Source organism: Leucoraja erinacea, chromosome 3 (genome assembly GCF_028641065.1).
Source record: "Leucoraja erinacea ecotype New England chromosome 3, Leri_hhj_1, whole genome shotgun sequence".
Lineage (NCBI taxonomy): Eukaryota > Metazoa > Chordata > Chondrichthyes > Rajiformes > Rajidae > Leucoraja > Leucoraja erinaceus.
The window spans coordinates 59,519,129-59,539,020 of record NC_073379.1 but is presented as its reverse complement, the minus strand read 5'-3'; the positions used below and the strand labels follow the sequence as shown (position 1 = coordinate 59,539,020).

The 19,892-nt window shown below is 42.3% G+C and overlaps 1 protein-coding gene across 4 annotated transcripts in view; it reads left to right on the top strand.

The window, feature by feature from the left end:
• LOC129695645 (ELAV-like protein 2) overlaps positions 1–19,892 on the top strand; it is a 103,751-nt gene that overhangs the window by 38,881 nt on the left and 44,978 nt on the right. For all 4 annotated transcript variants that reach the window (XM_055632786.1, XM_055632785.1, XM_055632784.1 and 1 more), the window contains one exon: positions 8,863–8,966. In XM_055632786.1, the coding sequence (XP_055488761.1) occupies positions 8,863–8,966 (104 nt within the window). The remainder of the gene's footprint in view (positions 1–8,862; positions 8,967–19,892) is intronic.

Sequence of the window (19,892 nt, the reverse complement as noted above, 5' to 3'; positions counted from 1 at the left end):
TCCCCGTTCTTTTTATAAGATGAAAATATTCCATCCTAGGATCTAAATCCTGGAATTCTCCACCCAGTCATTTTGTGGGAGTACCTTCAAGTGAGAATGTAGCAATTCAAGAAAGTGGCTTACTAACAAAGGTAGCTGGGAATGGGTAGCTGAATCCCCAAAATGCAATTTATTAGTAACTACCCTGTAAATTTAATTTTGTTCTTTTGAAGCTTTAACGTTTTCCTATTGGTATCCTGGTATACCCTATGCTGTATTTTAACCGGTTTTCATGTAACATTTGATTGCCACTTCAGTTTGCATTGGGATTGTCTGATCATTTGCTATTATTTGCCAAGCTTGTGTGGAAATTCACTTGTATATTTTGCAATTTCTCCAGTAATGTGCAAGGCAGTGACATATTGCAATGGTCCATAATTAAACCCGTTGATGCATTGAATTGGGGAAAATCAAAAACTGCAGATACCAAAAATGGGAAGGAAAAACATGCTAGGTCTATAAAGGGAAAGATTTAACATTTCAGTCCCTACACCCTTCATCAGAAATGTTAACTTTCTCTCTATCTGCAGGTGCTGCCTGACATTAGAATTTCTAGTACTGAGTTTTGTCATATTGATCTTGGTTCTGTTTGCACGTGTTATTTTCTTGAGATACTTTAAGCATGTGCTGCAAATTCATTCACCAAATGTAACTTGGTCGAGCTTCTGCAGGTTCAACCCACGGAGTCATAGAGCCATACACAGCACAAACAATCCCCTTGGCCCAACTAAAATATGCTGACCAAGATGTACCATCTAATCTAGTCTCTCTTTCCCATGTCTGGCCCATGTCCCTCTAAATCATTCCTTTCCACAGAACTGGGGAGCTTTTTCCTGAACTGAAGAGTATTTTCCAGAATGTAATGTTCTTAGCCTAGATTTCTCAATTTATCAAGATTCAAGAGTTTATTGTCATGTGTCCCAGATTGGACAATGAAATTCCCACACAAATAAGCAGATAAAGTGCAATGGGCTATTAATGTTCAGAGTTTTGTTTGAGTTGAGATTAATAGCCTGATGGCTGTGGGGAAGGACTATTCCTGAACCTGGATGTTGCAGATTTCAGGCTCCTGTACATTCTACCTGAAGGCAGCGGGGAGATGAGTGGCCAGGATGGTGTGGGTCCTTGATGATGGCAGCCTTTTTGAGGCAGCGACTGCGATAGATCCCCTCGATGGTAGGGAGGTCAGAGCCGATGATGGACTGGGCAGTTTTTACAACTTTTTGCAGTCTTTTCCGCTCCTGGGCGTTCATGTTGCCGAACCAAGCCACGATGCAACCGGTCAGCATGCTCTCTACTGTGCACCTGTAGAAGTTAGAGAGAGTCCTCCTTGACATACCGACTCTCCGTAATCTTCTCGGGAAGTAGAGGCGCTGATGTTCTTTCTTTATGATTGCATCAGTGTTCTCGGACCAGGAGTGATCTTCAGAGATGTGCACGCCCAGGAATTTGAAGCTCTTGACCCTCTCCACCATCGACCCGTTGATATAAACGGGACTATGGGTCCCCATCCCTTCCAAAGTCCACAATCAGTTCCTTGGTTTTGCTGGTATTGAGAGCCAGGTTATTGTGCTGGCACCATCTGGTCAAACGGTCGATCTCACTTCTACACTCTGACTCATCCCCATCAGTGATACGTCCCACAACAGTGGTGTCGTCAGCGAACATAATGATGGAGCTCGCACTGTGACCGGCCACGCAGTCATGAGCATAGTGAGTACAGCAGGGGGCTGAGCACGCAGGCTTGAGGTGCTCTCGTGCTGATTGTTATCGAGGCTGACACATTTCCACCAATAGGGACAGACTGTGGTCTGTGAATGAGGAAGTCGAAGATCCAATTGCAGAGGGATGAGCAGAGACCCAGTTCTGAGAGTTTGGTAACCAGCTTGAAGGGGATGATTGTATTAAATGCCAAGCTGTAATCAATAACAGCCTGACATATGAATTTTTGTCAATGATACAACTTTTTCGGTTTGATCAGAACAGGTCTCCTCTGATATGTTGTCTCTGTCCTTCAGAGCACCAAAAAGTTCCTTTCCTTCCAACATTTGCTGATTGTTGATTTTGCTGCAGTTATGTAAAACTAGCTTGAGCACATTTGGCACTCTGTGTACAGTCCAAAGCATCATATTTTTTGGAGGATTTATTGGTCATTGTCAGGCTATACTGAAGCCTAATTTTCACCAGAAAATTACCTAATATTAGTGAGGGGAGATGGCATGAACTAAGTCTTCCCTGGAGGAAATTGAAAATTATGGTCTTAAGGCACTGACGAAGATGACTTTGTGCATATGTGGGAGCTGTGGCTCAGGATAAATGGGAATTTACATTGGGATGTTTGGGAGAGAAATTGCAAAAGGGATCATGCACAGGGTGGTTGAAGTTGCACACTGACCCCTCTCCCAAATAAAAACTAGATGCAAGCTTAATAATACCTCCTGGTGAAATAGATTTTTAAAGAGCTGAAGCTGATGGAGGTAATGGAAATACACGTATGATGTATCAAAAGCAAGACAAGCCTGGTTTATTGGCTTCTCTGGTGTATCTGGCTCTGGTGTATTTTAACTTGGATCCCTGAACTGGCTGCACAAACCACTTGGTTGCATAGTAGGTGTAGATTGCTTTGGTTATCTTTTTCAAAGCAACCAGGGAAGGACACCAGATACTGGGCATCTTGAATGAATTTTATAGGTCGCGCAAGGTCTATTTTCCAATAGAACAGCCGTGTTAAAAAGAAATGGAAGCAGGTAGACTATTCGGCTCATCTTACTGCTCTGCTGTTCAATATTACTATTTGTAAAAAAAAATGCAATCACTTTACTGCGCCAACTCATTGCCCATTGATTCCCTTGGCTTTCCAAAAATGTCTTTCTATTTGATGTATGATACTCCATCTTCGATATAGAATTTGAAATATTTGCTATCCTTGGGCAAATATATTTATTTCCATCTGGCTTGACTGGTCTGTCCTTTATTTGGTAACTGAACCTGGTTCTCAAACACCACAACCAGATAACCCAAAGTGCTGGAGTAACTTGACAAGTTGGGCAGCATCTCTGGAGAACATGGATGTGATGTTTTGGGTTGGGACCCTTTGTCAGATTAATTGTAGGGGGGGGGTTATAGAAAGCTGAAAGGAGGACAGGACAAAGCATGGCAGGTAATGGGTTGATACAGGTGAACATGATCTTTTTTTTTTAAGGCAGATGGTTGGACCAAGGCAAGAGATGAAAAGACGACAGAAATGTGTTGCACATTGTGAAGCTAGAGGGAGAGATGTGGGTGGTGAGGGGAGAAATTGGTGCAAATGTAAGTGGGGGATGGGAGCGAGTGTGGGGGGTTATATATGTGGGGAGATGGGGAGGGTTAAGTAGTTGCCTAAAGTTGGAGAATTCAATGTTCATAACATTGGTTTGTAAGCTAACCAAGTGGAATATGAGGTGTTATTTCTCCAGTTTGTGTGGCCTCACTCTGGAAATGGTGGAGGCCCAGGACAGAAAGGTCAGAATGGGAACGTTTCCAAATGTGGCCTCACCAATGTACTCGGATTAACCTCGATCTGCCACTTCTCAGTTCCTTCCTGTCATTCATCTATTTCCCTCCGAGTACTTTAGCAGCCTTCCTCAGCCTTCCTTCAAAATTCCTCCAATTTTGGTGTTGCCTGCAGATTTATATTTATAAACATATATATATTTTTACGTCCAAGAAATTCACATACATCTCGAGATTCCAGCAGATTCCTGTGGAACTCCACTGGCCACAGACACCCGTTCATCACAACCCTGTCTTCAATGTATAAGCCAGTTCTGAATCCAAATGTCCAAGTCGCTGTATCCCATGTATTTTAATCTTCTGTGTCATCCTGCCATGGGGGACATTGCCATATGTCTTCTTATAATCCATGTAGACAACCTCCCATCGAGGAATTGTAAGGGTGAAAAGACCCTAATGGGACTAATCTACAGGCTCCCAAACAGTAGCCTGGATGTAGGGCGCAAGTTGAATCGGGAGTTAAAATTGGCATGTAGTAAAAGTAATGCTGTGGTTGTATTGGGAGATTTCAACATACAGGTAGACTGGGAAAATCAGGTTGTTACTGGAGCCCAAGAAAGGGACTTTGTAGATTGCCTTTGTGATGGATTCTTTGAACAGCTTGTATTGAAGCCTACCAGGGAGAAGGCAATTCTGGATTTATTGTTATGGAATGAACCGGATTTGATAAAGGACCTCGAGGTTAATGAGCCATTAGGAGGCAGTGACCATAACATGGTCAGGTATAATCCACAATTGGAGAGAGAGAAGAGTAGATCGGAGGTATCAGTGTTGCAGTTGAATAAAGGGGACTATAGTGCCATGAGGGAGGAGCTGGCCAAAGTTGACTGGAAAGATACACTAGCTGGGATGACAGTGGAACACAAATGGCAGTTGTTTCTAGGAATAATACAGAAGGTGCAGGATCAGTTCATTCCTAGGAGGAAGACAGATTCCAAGGGGAGAAAGATACGATCATGGCTGACAAGGGATGTCAGGGACAGTATAAAAATTAAAGCGAAGAAGTACAATGTAGCAAAGATGAGCGGGAAGCAAGAGGATTGGGTAATGTTTAAAGAACAACAGAAGATAACCAAAAAGTCAATGCCGGGAGAAAAGATGAGGTACAAAGGTAAGTTAGCCAAGAATATAAAGCAGGATAGTAAAAACTTCTTTAGGTATGTGAAGAGGAAAACATTAGTTAAGACCAAAGTTGGACCCTTGAAGACTGAAAAGGGTGAATTTATTATGGGGAACAAGGAAATGGCAGATGAGTTGAACAGGTACTTTGGATCTGTCTTCACTAAGGAGGACACATGCAATCTTCCTGATATAGTAGTGGCCAGAGGATCTGGGGTGACGTAGGAACTGAGGGAAATCCACATTAGGCAGGAAATTGTGTTGAATAGACTGATAGGACTGAAGGCTGATAAATCCCCAGGCCCTGATGGTCTACATCCCAGAGTACTTAAGGAAATGGCTCTAGAAATTGTGGAAGCATTGGTGTAATTTTCCAATGATCTATAGACTCAGGATCAGTTCCTGTGGATTGGAGGGTAGCTAATGTTATCCCACTTTTTAAGAAAGGCGGGAGAGAGAAAACGGGGAATTATAGACCAGTTAGCCTGACATCGGTGTTGGGGGAGATGCTGGATGCTGATGACACTGTGGTGGTGGGCCTGATCTTAGACAACGATGAGAAGGCCTACCGGAAGGAGGTGGCTGATGTAGCACTCTGGTGCCATGACAACAGCCTCCTCTTGAACATCAAAAAAACAACGAAGCAGCTGATCGTGGGCTTTAGGAGGGCACATCATCCGAGGACGTACACTCCATTGAGGATGAATGGGAATACTGTGGATAGGGTGAGCTGTTTTAAATATCTGGGAGTCCACACCTCTGAGGATATGACATGGACATCACACGCCGCAGCACTTGTGAGTAAGGCAAGGCAGCGCCTTTATCACCTCAGGCAATTGAGGAAATTCAGAGTGTCTCCGAGGATCCTCCAGTGCTTCTACTCAGCGGCTGTGGAAAGCATCTTGTCCGGAAATATTACCATCTGGTTTGGGAATTGCTCTGCCCAGGACAAGAAGGCTCTGCAGAGAGTAGTGCGTTCGGCCGAACGCACTATGGGAACTTCACTCGCCCCCCCCTGCAGGAACTATACATCAGGAGGTGCAACTCCAGAGCCAATAGAATCATGGGAGACCACTTCCACCCATGCAACGGACTGTTCCAGCTGCTACGGTCAGGCAAACGCCTCCGTTGCCATGCTGTGAGAACGGAGAGGTTGAGAAGGCGTTTCTTCCCAGGGGCCATTCGGACTGTAAACTCCTATCTCACCAGGGACTAACTTTACGGAACATTTTTCCTTCCAATATTTAATATGTAAAAGAATATGTGTGTTTATGATTGTGTTTATAGTTTGTTTGGTTGTTTGTTTGTCTTTTTGCACAAAGTCAGCGAGCATTGCCACTTTTCATTTCACTGCACATCTCGTATGTGTATGTGACGAATGAACTTGACTTGGAGTCAATTATAAAAGATGAGATAGCCGCACATTTGGATAGCAGTAACAGGATCAGTCCGAATCGGCATGGATTTATGAAGGGGAAATCATGCTTGATTAATCTTCTGGAATTTTTTGAAGATGTAACTAGGAAAATGGACAAGTGAGAGCCAGTAGATGTAGCGCACCTGGACTTTCAGAAAGCATTTGATAAGGTCCCACATAGGAGATTAATGGGCAAAATTAGGGCACATGGTATTGGGGGTAGAGTGCTGACATGGATAGTAGTGGTTGGCAGACAGGAAACAAAGAGAAGGGATTAACGGGTCCCTTTCAGAATGGCAGGCAGTGACTAGTGGGGTACCGCAAGGCTCGGTGCTGAGACCGCAGCTATTTACAATATACATCAATGATTTGGGTGATGGGATTCAAAGTAACATTAGCAAATTTGCAGGTGACACAAAGCTGGGTGGCAGTGAACTGTGAGGAGGATGCTATGAGAATGCAGGGTGACTTGGACAGGTTGGGGGAGTGGGCAGATGCATGGCAGATGAAGTTTAATGCGGATAAATGTGAGGTTATCCACTTTGGTAGCAAAAACAGGAAGGCAGATTACCATCTAAATGGCGTCAAGTTGGGAAAAGCTGAAGTACAACGGGATCTGGGGGTCTTTGTACATCAGTCTATGAAAGTAAGCATACAGGTACAGTAGGCAGTGAAGAAAGCGAATGGCATGTTGGTCCCCTAATTTGAGGAAGGACACTTTGCTATTGAGGGAGTGCAGCGTAGGTTTACAAATTTAATTCCCGGGATGGCGGGGCTGTCATATGCTGAGACAATTGAGCAGCTGGGCTTGTACACCCTGGAGTTTAGAAGGATGAGAGGAAATCTCATTGAAACATATAAGGTTGTTAAGGGCTTGGACACACTAGAGGCAGGAAACGTGTTCCCGATGTTGGGGGAGTCCAGAACCAGGGGCCACAGTTTAAGAATAGGGAGTAAACCATTTAGAACTGAGACGAGGAAACACTTTTTCTCACAGAGTGGTGAGTCTGTGGAATTCTCTGCCTCAGAGGGCGATGGAGGCAGGTTCTCTGGATACTTTCAAGAGAGCTAGATAGGGCTCTTAAAAAATAGCGGAGTCGGGGGATATGGGGAGAAGGCAGGAACGGGGTACTGGTTGGGGATGATCAGCCATGATCACATTGAATGGCAGTGCTGGCTCGAAGGGCCAAATGGCCTGCTCCTGAACCTATTGTCTATTGATCACCATCGTCACTGTAACACGATTGTTCAATAGGCATGACCTGCCACAGACAAAGCCATGTTAACTGTTCCAAATTAGCCCATTCTCTTACAAATATGACTAAATCCTATTCTGAAGAATCCTCTCCAATAGCTTCCCTACCACTAATTAAGCTCCTTGCCTATAATTTTCTGGATTATCTCTATTTTCCTTATTAAATAAAGGAGCAACATTGGCTACTCTCCTGTCCTCTGGGATCTCACCTGTGGCTAGATAAGATATAAAGATCTTCGTCAATATCCTGCAATCTCTTCTTTTGCCTCTAGAATTCATTTTGTAGCTATCTCCGTTGTAATTTTACAGAACTATAAATGTTTGATCTGAAGTATTTTTTGAATAGAGCTGGGTAAAAAAAGTGCATAGGTTTGATTAAGATGTAATCCGTTTGCTTTACTTTAGAGATAATGCATGAAAACCGGCCCTTTGGCCCACTGAGTCTGCACCAAACAGCGATCACCCTATACACGTAACACTTTCCTACACGCTAGGGACTTTTTTTAATGATATTACCAAAGCGTATTAGCCTGCAAATCCCTACGTGTTTGCAGTATGGAAGGAAACTGGAGCACCCACACAGCCGCAAAGAACGTACAAACACCACCCATAGTCAGCATCGAACCCGGGTCTCTGGCGCTGTATGGCGGCAACTGTACTGCTGTGCTACTGTTCTGCCCGATATATTGTTTCACAATTGTATTGTTACCAGCTCAAAGTTCTTGTGAGGAAATGGTGGTAGTGACTGATTTGCTGAGAAAGTTAAGACTTGACTGCATTAAAGTGAGTCTGACGTTGTAGGCAAGTTGAGGACAATTTATTTTCTGAAAGAACATTATTTTATTTTCCACATTGTGTTATGACATAGGACTTTTTCCATTGTGTTTTTGCTGGATCTTGGGGAAATAAGCCAATGGATTGCACTGAAACCCATTCCCTTGCACATTCACCAACTTCCCTTTAATTCTCTTCCTACCTATCCTCATTAAAAGTAAATTGCAGATAATTTACAAAACCTGCACAGATTTGAGATGTAGGATAAAGCTGGGGGACTTGGAGGAACATGTAAACTCAACACACAACATAGATCAGGATTGAGTCCAGGTTGCTGGAGCAAGGATGCTGCTGCCTACCTGCTATCTCTGAATCTATATTGTTTTTAGGATAACATGTTGAAAATAGTTGGGTTATGCAGTATCTGTGGGGATTTATTAATCCCCAATGAATCTGTTTAAACAATTGGTTTGGTATAAAGTTGCATTAGTTAAAGATGTGGTTAATTGTTAGCTGCTGCTTTAGTACAGGAGCAGTTGGCAATAATTATGAATGTCCATACCCTTTGAATAAATAAAATAATCAATCTGCAGATGGGGAGTGGGGGAAACATTGCTTTGAAATTAATGTTACAGGCCATTTTCTACAAACTAACAGCACAAAAGTGACCCATTCATAATTGACTTGAATTCTCTCTCCTCCACAGGTCAGAGCCTTGGTTATGGGTTTGTAAACTATGTGGACCCAAAGGATGCTGAAAAAGCCATCAACACATTAAATGGTCTCAGACTCCAAACCAAAACAATCAAGGTAAATTTGTGACACTAAGACTTCGTACTTTGTATTGGGTGCTGCACTAAATTTAATTTTTCAAACAAGTATTTGGGGTAGATTTGATGGGTCTGTCGTACCTTTCATCTGCTTTAACCAATAGTCAAAAGTCTTTAATTGTCATATGACATTCTTGCTGCAGCTTCATAGTTTTGCTCTTAGTAGTTAACTATTAAGAGCAAGATGCCTTCAAATTTCCTCATTGAAATACTGGCTGGTATTAGGATCAAATATGAGTGCGAGTAAAATGTGCTTTCATTTTCAACTATCAAATGATCTGTCCACTAACATTCTAAATTTGGAGCGTTTCCAGTGTAGTGTTAGGGGCCTGTCCCACTTGGGTGACCTAATCCACGAGTTCTGGCGAGTTTGCCCTCGACTCGTACTTGCAGCATGGTCAACACAAGGTCGTAGGAGGTCTTCGTAACTCTCCTTCATGCTCGAGTCGTCTCAGCGTACCCGAGGCCTCGGTTAGGTCGCAGCGGTTTTTTCAATATGTTAAAAAATGCCCGCGAGTAAAAAAACGTTGCAATGGAAATCAATACTTTTTTACTCATAGGTTTAGTCGTAGTAGGTCGCCATGTTAGTCGAGGATAGTAGAAGGTAGTCGTAGATAGTCTTCATCATAGTTGAAAGGAGGTCAAAGGAGGTCGTCTTCACTCCCCACTATTCGATGTCCAATTTTCCTGAAGTTAGTTGAAGCTAGTCTTCAACATAGTCAAAGGAGGTCGAAGGAGGTCTTCTACATAGTCGAAGGAGGTCTTCAACATGTCATTTTTTAAAACTCTTCTCTACTCGCCAATTAGGTCGCCCAAGTGGGACAGCCCCTTAAGTGACCATTCTAAATCTACAGATCTTTTATACTGGGCTAGAAAAGAGATCTGCCTCACAATTATGTAAACTTGGAGATTGTAGCATCTTCCACTTTTTTTAAGAAGCTGCTTTGTTTTTCAAAAAGTGCTTGTTTTTTGGTATGTAAGAATCAATTAAATAAATTCTCTGCTGGGAGTTTAGAATCCTGTCATGTGAAGACTTGACTGTTTTGCTGTTCTTTCAGGTGACCAGATGAACCTTTTTGAGCAAACCAATAGGTCTGCAGTTTTTTTTGTTTAATGCCCAGAGGTACTATATTCAATCAATGATACTTTATTATCACATAGACCTAGAAACGGTGACATTCTTTGTTTTTGCATACAATCCAGTAAAATCATACTGCAAACTTCTCCTAGGCAGTACACAGTGATTAGTACCTCTGATCCAGCAAAATTTTAACCTTTCACTGGCACCAGACCTTGGGTTTGATAGACGTTATCTCCTTGTGGCGAAGTGTGCTGATGTTGCAGTAGTTTTAATGGCATTGCTTTGCCCAAGACTAACCAAATGGACTGACAAAGAGCATAAATGTAAAAGGTGTTTAATTTTGTTGACTTCATTTGCTTTGGATGGCATTTTTCCACAGCGTCCTAAAGGTAATTGATATGTTACTGTTAAATGTCGAGTTTCAATTTTTCAATTTCCTTCCAATCTAAACTCTATTCTGTGTAGGAATGAACTGCAGATGATGGTTTAAATTGAAGGTAGACCCAAAATGCTGCAGCATCTCGAGAGGAGGAATGGGTGACGTTTCGGGTCGAGAACTTCTTTCTGACGAAGGGTCTCGACCCGAAACGTCACCCATTCCTTCTCTCCAGAAAAGTTGCCTGTCCCGCTGAGTTACTCCAGCATTTTGTATCTAAACTCTAATCTGGTTGTCTTTAGCCATGGAAAATATGTTCACATACCTCAACCAGGTCTAACTGTTGTATTTGTAGTTCATTTCTGCATTGGGCAGGTTTTTATAGAAACTATTCTGTGTGAACCATGATCTTTAGCAATGGGATAAAAAAATTTGACCTCTAATACAAGTCCAACTCCACACAGGAAGTGAGTAATATGCAGTGGAGCCAGAGAAGTGGGTCCCTGCCCAAGTTTCTTGCTGCCCCACCTGAATCAAATAGTTTATCTGTTAGTACTCAGTCAGGTATGATAACTGTTCAACACTTTTTTATTGCTGTACACTATGTATTTGATTTTGATCAGCCCAACATCTATCATTAAAATGTATGTTGCAGAATACTACAGAACTGTAGGTGCTTAATTTTTTGTGTTGACTCTGCTGTCAAGTGGAATTTGTTTTCACTTTTTTTCCACCTGTTGAGGACTAGCAGTAATAAATGAGGGACTGCCTCATGCCCTCGTAAACATGTGTAGGCATTGGGCAGTATGCTCAACTGATGGCTCATTGTCTGTCTGTCTTCCCAGGAGAAGTTATCCTGCAGTATAAAGGTAAATAACTTTCCCAGCCGTGGGGGGGGGGGGGGGGGGGGGGGGGGGGAAGGGGAAGAGTGAACTATTTGCTGTGTATTGTAGTATTAATAATAATGGTTTTGGTTAGGTGGTGCTCAAGCGCTACTGTTTATTGTCCCTGTTTGGTCGTACACTTTATAAATTTGAAAGGCAGAATTGTGTGCACTGTTGGAGTAGAAGTGCTTTTTCTCCCCACAAATGCAGCTACCCTTAAATGGATCTTGGACTTTCATTCTTGACTTTCTTCAGCTCGAAGGCTGAGGAAAGAACCGAGATGTATATAAAATTAGAAGAGGCATAGATGGAGTAGACAGATTTTTGTTCCCCCCCCCCCCCCCCCCCCCACCCCCCCCCCCCCCCCCCCCCCCCCCCCCCCCCCCCCCCCCCCCCCCCCCCCCCCCAGGATGGAAATGTCAAAGACTAGAAGGTATAGTTTTAAGATCAGAAGAGCAACATTTAAATGATGAGCAGGGCAAGTGGTGGATGCCTGGAATAGTGGTGGAGGCAGATCGGATAGGGGAAAACAAGAGGGATTTAGATAGGCAAATGGAAATGCAAGGGATGGGGTATATGGATCATGTGCAGGCAGAGAAGATTAGTTTAACTTGGTATCATGTTCAGCACGAACTTTGTGGGCTGAGGGCCTATTTCTGTGCTCTACCGTTTTATGCTCTATTAGACACGTTAGATACCAAATATGGTATAATCTAATGTAAAACAAACACATCACACTTGACATGCAATCTCTGCACAATGAATTTGATCAAATATTAATTTGGCCAAATGAAAGTTGAATAAAAGCATGAAACATTTGCAGACAAAACTAAGTGATCAACTGCAATATTCAACGCTATTCACATGGCATGTACCAGAATAGAGAGATTGGATTCTTCAATTTAATTTTATTCTGCTATTACTTCCTTTTATTTGGGTAAAACACTTGAGCATGTAACATTTAAAATAAATAATATTTTAATGCAATTTGATTTTTAAAATGCCTCTCATTTCTAGTATTCTGGTTTAGTCTGGGTTTGTGCCATTTTTCCAGCAACTATACTTCAATAGAGATGAAGGGTGGTTTTGTGAAGGGTGAGGCAGCACTTTAATCCACATTTACAGTAAATATTGTGATAATGATTATGGTTTTTGGAGAAGGGAAATTACATGCTTGTAAGCATTCAAGTGGTAGGTAAAGCATTGTAGTTCATCTAAGTGCTGCTGTTGCAAAGGTTGGTGGTACATGGTAGCAATTGATTCCTTTGCGGCAGTTGCTGAAGTTGGGGCCATTATAAACACTTGGTTCCATTAAATGGTTTCTAAGCTATGGGAAGACGTACTTACTTTAAACGCTTCTGAATTGCCTTTGTCCAATAACAACAAAACGGATGAGAATTTGCCATAGTTGATCTTAAAGTAGTTCTTGTTGGATTCCCCTGTAAAATGTAATTTGCTTATTCACCTTGTTGCTGCGAGCCGTTTTATTGATGTTGTTATGCATGGTCCAAGGTGGGTCAAGTTGAAGGTTGGTCTAACAATTAAAATGTAGGTTGGGGTTAATGAGTGAAGTCCATATTAATGCAAATTTGATTTGAAGCATTTGCATGTACTTCCAGATAGAGTACACTATTGTGATCTTTTGTTTGCATTGCTTGCTCGCTTGTTCTGACTTTTGCTGGAATTGTTCAATAACCACAAATATTTTGAACTGTGTAATCAATCTTACACTGCAAAATTGAAGTAAAGCCTAAAAATCTAGAGCATTTTCTACTATTGATTTATAAGGGGGAGGCAAGGACAAAACTCATTTTTGAGTAATTGCTATACTGTGATTCAAAGGATGGGTGAGTTGGCAATATTTGACATTGGTATTATTTTATCTCCTTTGCCCACATCTAAATTTACTTTGCTAAGGTCAGTGTGCTTCATTTCCTCCTTGAACTTGCTTTAATCAAAATTTGTGGCATGTTTTTGCCGTGCAGTAGATGCATCTAATTTCAGTTTGGAGAACTGAATTGATGCCAGTTGAAGGCTCGTTTGTGGAGATAAGCTGTAGGTAAGAAGAGTGATAAGAGTGAGGCAGTGATAAGCCAGTGATGCATGAATAATGGACAAACATATTGATTATTTTTCTTCTAGTTTATTTCTTCAAAAAAATCAATTTCCGGGCTTTTGAGAGGGGGTGATGAAGACTAGATAAGGATTCAATACTAATTCTTAGTTTTTATTAAGTTTGGATGTTCTCTGATTGGGTCATGTATCAAAGGTATTTTATTGGTCACATTCACATACACCTAGGTGTAGTGAAGTGAAATGCTTCTTGCCATTTTGCAGCACATAAAGAAGGAATACAGACATAACATTAATAAGAGTTTTAAACATAAAGAACATCCCCCCCACAATGGTTCCCATTATGAGGGAAGGCACAAAGTCCAGTCCCCATCCCCAGTTCACCCATAGTCGGGCCTATTGAGGCCTCCGCAGTTGCTTCTAAGGAGGCCCGATATTCCTGGTCGTTCTCGCCGGGTGATGTTGCTCTGGCGTCGGGAGAGTCCTCTCAGCGGCTTGGGAACCCTGGAATGGCCGCTTCCGTACTGGAGGCCACGGCTTCCAAAGCCAACAAGGCCGCACCGGTTGGAGATCCGCAACTGGCGATCTCATCTAGAGATCCCAGGCTCCCGGTGTAAAGTTCAGGGCCACCGCCCGCAGCTTGTCGCTCCACAGTCCCGCAGCTCCGTGATGTTTTCCTCACGGTCATGTCCTGCCATGTTGTACTTATCTTTTCTTCTTATCTTAGACTGTAGCTACTTCTGCCTAGGGAAATACTCCCCAAAGCCAATACTTCAGAAAATATTACTGCTATTTAGTCTGAAGCTTGGTTTAAACACAGAACTATGTTCCTATGAATTATATCAATATTTTGATTGAAATAAAGTTTTGTTTGGAGCTTTCATTATAGAATAACGATTCTTGCGTGTGTTTATATTTATTTGTGAGGTGGGAAGGGGAAGAAACGGGGTGCAAGTAACTTGGTATTGTACCTTTTTTGTGCAGGTTGAATATCCAAAGATACTCTAAAAATATCCAAAGGAATTGCTGAAAAATATAAAGTAATCCAATGATGCAGGAGGGAGTGGAGCATTTTACTGGGAAATTTTGATCAGAGTAGCTGGCCTTGTGGTCAGTGAAGTAAATGGAGGTGGGAGAATGCAGGTTATCGTATTAATTTTGGCACAAACATTAAGTAACATTAGTAAAAATTACCAAAAGACTGAAGGGCCTGTTTTTGTGCTGTGCTTTTCTGTTCTGTTAGTGATGGGGAAGAAATGAAGCAGTGACGCTAAATAAAGCAATACATTTATAAAGTAGGTAACGGAGCAGAAGTAGGTCAATTGGGGTACTAGGATTGGATACGAGTGGTTAGGCTCTGGGCAGCAGACATTCACATTGGGTTTTCTGTACTCCAGTAGGAGGGAAACCATTGAAGGGTAAAATTAAGGTTATTGGGTATTGGGCGCGACATGCAGTGTTAGAGGTAGAATAGGTAGTTTTGGTCATGGAGAGGATATTCAATCGTAAGCTGTGCTCTGGATGCCAAATAGCAAATTTGAAATGGGCATCGCTAATTGCTGGCTCATTTGGGATGTGGTTTGGTGGGGTTGGTGTGTGATGTGAGAGGAATGTGGTTTGTGATGAGCACACAGTTGTTTCAGCCAAAGGCTGAAAATGATGGCTTTAAACTTTTTACTGTTTAGATGGATAAAGTTGCAGCTCATCCAAGACCAGATGTCAGACGAGCAGTTTGGCCCAAATTAAAAGGTCAGACATGTATTTACCTGATCCCTTACAGCAAGCTAAAGAAAGTAGTCGGGATAAGGCTATCTGCTTTATCCAAGTTTTCCCCCCTCCTCCCCTCCCCCAATTTTTAGATTAAGACTTTACCATCTAATGCACAAGCCCCATCAGGATTTCTTCTGTCTTGGGAGTTGCAAAATACCCTGTGTTGGGAATTGTTTTTTTACCGTAATGGAAAGATTGAGTACAAAAATTACCAAAAGATAGATTTTATCAAGGGTAACATTTCAGTTACATACAGTATAAAATTTGACTGCTATTGAGGTTTTTATTGCATATAATCTATATTCCGGAGCATTTAAGAACTGTTTTGTCGTTCTGTAGGTTATCATTAGAGTCAATCAGCAGTTTTGAACAGGTGGCAAAAACAATGGCAGTACTTTCTGCATGTCAAACCTTTTTAATAAGAGCAATGATTTGCACATAGCCAGAAAGTGATTTTAAACTCGCAACCGCTAATCCAATAATTTGAACTAGCCATTTATCCTGTTTTAAGAAACAACGCATAGTTAGATAGTTAACTTTGACTCCCCCCCCCCACCCCCACCACTATATTTGGTGTTGTGTTTTCATAAATTGCCTTTGGGCCATTTTGTTCAGTCCATCTATTTTTTTATTGAGTCCAGTTTACACTTTAATTTTTGTCACTTTAATGTAGTGACTGGCCAGTGCCATAAACCGCCAACTACCATCGAGTTTCCCCTCATCACGCACCCTGTTACTCCAGGTACTGAAGACGTTCACACCACACACTATTACTTCAGGTACTGTAGTGAAGACTCCAGTATAATATTTGGAAGAATATTCCTGACCATTTGGATGCGGCTGCACTTCTAGTTGTACCAGTGAACATTTATTTATAATCCCACCTACCAATGAGTTTCCCTCATTGAACTGTAGGTTCTGTTTATATCCATTCTGCTGTTGATATATCCACTCTATGTCACTAAAATGTTCAATGGAGTGGGTCTTTCACAAACACTACTGACAGCCACAGATTAATGTTATTTTTGTCTGCCAAGGGATAAATACCAGTTTTAAGATTGAGCAAAAGATGGCTCACATATGAGAGGAAAATGAATTTATTCTCTTTGAGAAGGATGGATATGCATAATATTATCTAAATGATGAAGCTTAATTTCCAGACTGAATTAGTTGTGCTCCTACAGAAAATAAGGCATTTAACTGCAACAGTAATTTGGAAGGGTAAACAAATTAGTTGTGCAGAATGGCACTACGCCCTGGAGTTTGGAATGAGTAGCCTATTTGAAACATTTTCTAAGGGGACTTGGCAAGCTAGTTATTAAGGATGCTTTCCTTACCATGCCACACCTAGCCCCTAAAGCAACGTCAAGAATCTAGAACTAGGAGCCAATATTATGGACATTCAGCACGGAGGTAATTTTGTTTTGTTTCTTGAACGTGAAATTTTGTACCAATGAATGGTATGGAAATTAGCAATTGGCATAACAACAGTCAATAGGTGCAGGAGCAGGCCATTTGGCCCTTCGAGCCAGCACTGCCATTCAATGTGATCATGGCTGATCATCCCCAATCAGTACCCTGTTCCTGCCTTCTCTTCATATCCCCTGACTCCGCTATTTTTAAGAGCCCTATCTACCTATCTCTTGAAAGTATCCAGAGAATCTGCCTCCACCGCCTTCTGAGGCAGAGAATTCCACAGACTCGCCAATCTCTGAGAAAAAATGTTTCCTCGTCTCTGTTCTAAATGGCTTGCTCCCTATTCTTAAACTGTGGCCCCTAGTTCTGGACTCCCCCAACATCGAGAACATGTTTCCTGCCTCTAGCATATACAAGCCCTTAACAATCTTATGTTTCAATGAGATATCCTCTCATCCTTCTAAACTCCAGAGTGTACAAGCCCAGCTGCTCCATTCTCTCAGCATATGACAGTCCCGCCATCCCGGGAATTAACCTTGTAAACCTACGCTGCACTCCCTCAATGGCAATGTCCTTCCTCAAATTAGGGGACCAAAACTGCACACAATACTCTAGGTGTGGTCTCACTAGGGTTCTGTACAACTGCAAAAAGACCTCTTTGCTCCCATATTTGATTCCTTGTTATAAAGGCCAACATGCCAATTGCTTTCTTCACTGCCTACTGTACCTGCATGCATACTTTCATAGACTGATGTACAAGGACCCCTAGAACCCATTATACTTCCCCTTTTCCCAACTTGACGCCATTTAGATAGTAATCTGCCTTCCTGTTTTTGCTACCAAAGTGGAGATAACAAAGCTGAGATTCTTATTCCATAGTGTAATTCAGAGGGAAGCAGGCAAGAAATTGACTTTTCCCATTAAGTTCCTGTTTCCAATAGCAATGAGATAGTTATATCTTGCATGTGGTTTGGGATGTGTAGAAGGCCAATACTTGATTCATTTGGACTTTTGTCCATTATTCACCATAATCGTAACTGAAATTAAAATTAACGTGTTTTAATTTGTGCAGAATCTTTAGATTATAGAGTTATATATTTTTTGCAAGATTTTTTTACAATAACTGAACATTGCTGTCAAGATCAGGTTTATTGCATTCCAAAAATGGTGAGCTATTACCTTGAACTGTTGATGTTCTCATGAAAGCAACCCTACAGAGATGATGAGTGTGGAGTACCAGGGTTTGGACCAGTAGTGTATTTCCTAATAAGAATGGTGTGAGACCTGGTGGGGAGTCCAGATGCCATCCTTGACCTTGGTTGTAATAGACAATGGGTGCAGGAGTATGCCATTCGGCTCTTTGAGCCAGCACCTTCAAGACAGCACATTTGGGAGATGAAGTTAGAATTTCCTATGTGAGCAACTGCATTGCATTTTCCAGATTATAAATACCTGTTACTTTTAAACCTTTAAATTTAATTTGAATATTCTAGTTGAATGTCCAGAAACATGTGCGACTTGAAGCATCAATGCATATATCCAATTATTACACGTTGAATTTGTTTATCTCAAAATATGACATTAACTGCAGTAAACCCTTGTTATAATGGACCATGGTGAGGGGGGGGGTGGGGGGGAAATGACGTCTGTTATTGCCGAGTGTCCGCTATAGCAGAGTGAGGTATTACCATTTGGTATTGTTGAAATAAAGAACTGCAGATAATGGTTAATAAACAAAATGACACACGGTGCTCGAGTAACTCAGCAACTCGGGCAGCATCTCTGGAGAACATGGATAGGTGATGTTGGGATCCTTCAGACTGATTCAATCTGCTGAGTTACTCCAGCACTTTGTGCCGTTTGACCTTAAAACTAGACTCCGATGCCACTGGACCTCGCCACCGAGCCCTTCACCAGCTATCCCACAGTCCAGTTGAAGCGGTTATTTTGCTTCTCACGTGCACAGGCCGCTGCAACTGACAGGATACACTCAGCCACTGCAGGTCTGTGACACTCTCGCCAGCTGCCACTTCTTCGCTTTGCCCGTTCCACCGTCGCTGCCTTCCTCTCCCAACATCGCCACCATCTTTCAAGATGGAGTATGTCGGCAACTCCGGGGAAGGAGACATAGGTGGTGGAGGGGGAGAGAGACAGTGACGGAAGGTGACGACGGTCGGGGGGGGGGGGGGGGGCAAAACTAAGGAAGAATGAGCAGCTGGGGAGAGGGGAGGGAGCCCCATGGTGACCAAGCGCGTCCTGTCATAAGCGACGGCATGTAGAAAGCCCTCACGGCCAGGGGCTACAACGTGAGTCACAAAAGAACGATTTGGACAGGTTGGGAGACAGGAAACCGAGTAGGGATTAACGGGTCCCTTTTCAGATTGGCAGGCAGTGACTAGTGGGGTACTGCAAGGCTCGGTGCTGGGACCGCATCTATTTACAATATACATCAGTGATTTAGATAAAGGCATTAAAAGTAACATTAGAAAGCAAATTTGCAGATGACACAAAGCTGGGTGGCAGTGTGAACTGACGAGGATGCTATGAGGATGCAGGGTGACTTGGACAGGTTGGGTGAGTGGGCAGATGCATGACGGATGCAATTTAATGTGAATAAATGTGAGGTTATCCACTTTGGTGGCAAGAACAGGAAGACAGATTATTACCTGAATGGTGTCAAGTTAGGAAAAGGGGAAGTACAACAAGATCTGGGTGTCCTTGTTCATCAGTCACTGAAAGTAAGCACGCAGGTACTGCAGGCAGTGAAGAAAGCGAATGGCATGTTGGTTTTCATAAGAGGAGTTGAGTATAGGAACAAAGAGGACCTTCTGCAGCGTTCACGACGTTAATTATGGTGGGACTGTCATATGTTGAAATAATGGAGCGACTGGGCTTATATACACTGGAATTTAGAAGAATGAGAGGGAATCTTATTGAAACATATAAGATTATTAAGGGATTGGACACGCTGGAGGCATAAAATATGTTCCCCATGTTGCGGGAGTCTAGAACCAGGGGCCACAGTTTAAGAATAATGCAGGCCATTTGGAATGGAGATGAGGAAAAATCTTCTCACCGAGAGTTGTGAATCTGGAATTCTCTGCCTCAGAAGGCAGTGGAGGCCAATTCTCTGGATGCGTTCTAGATGGAGTTAGATAAAACTCTTAAAGATAGCAGACTCGATGGATATGGGGAGAAGGCAGGAACGGGATACTGATTGTGAATTATCAACCATGATCACAGTGAATGGCGGTGCTTGCTCGAAGGTCCAAATGGCCTACTCCTACACCTATTGTCTAACTTACA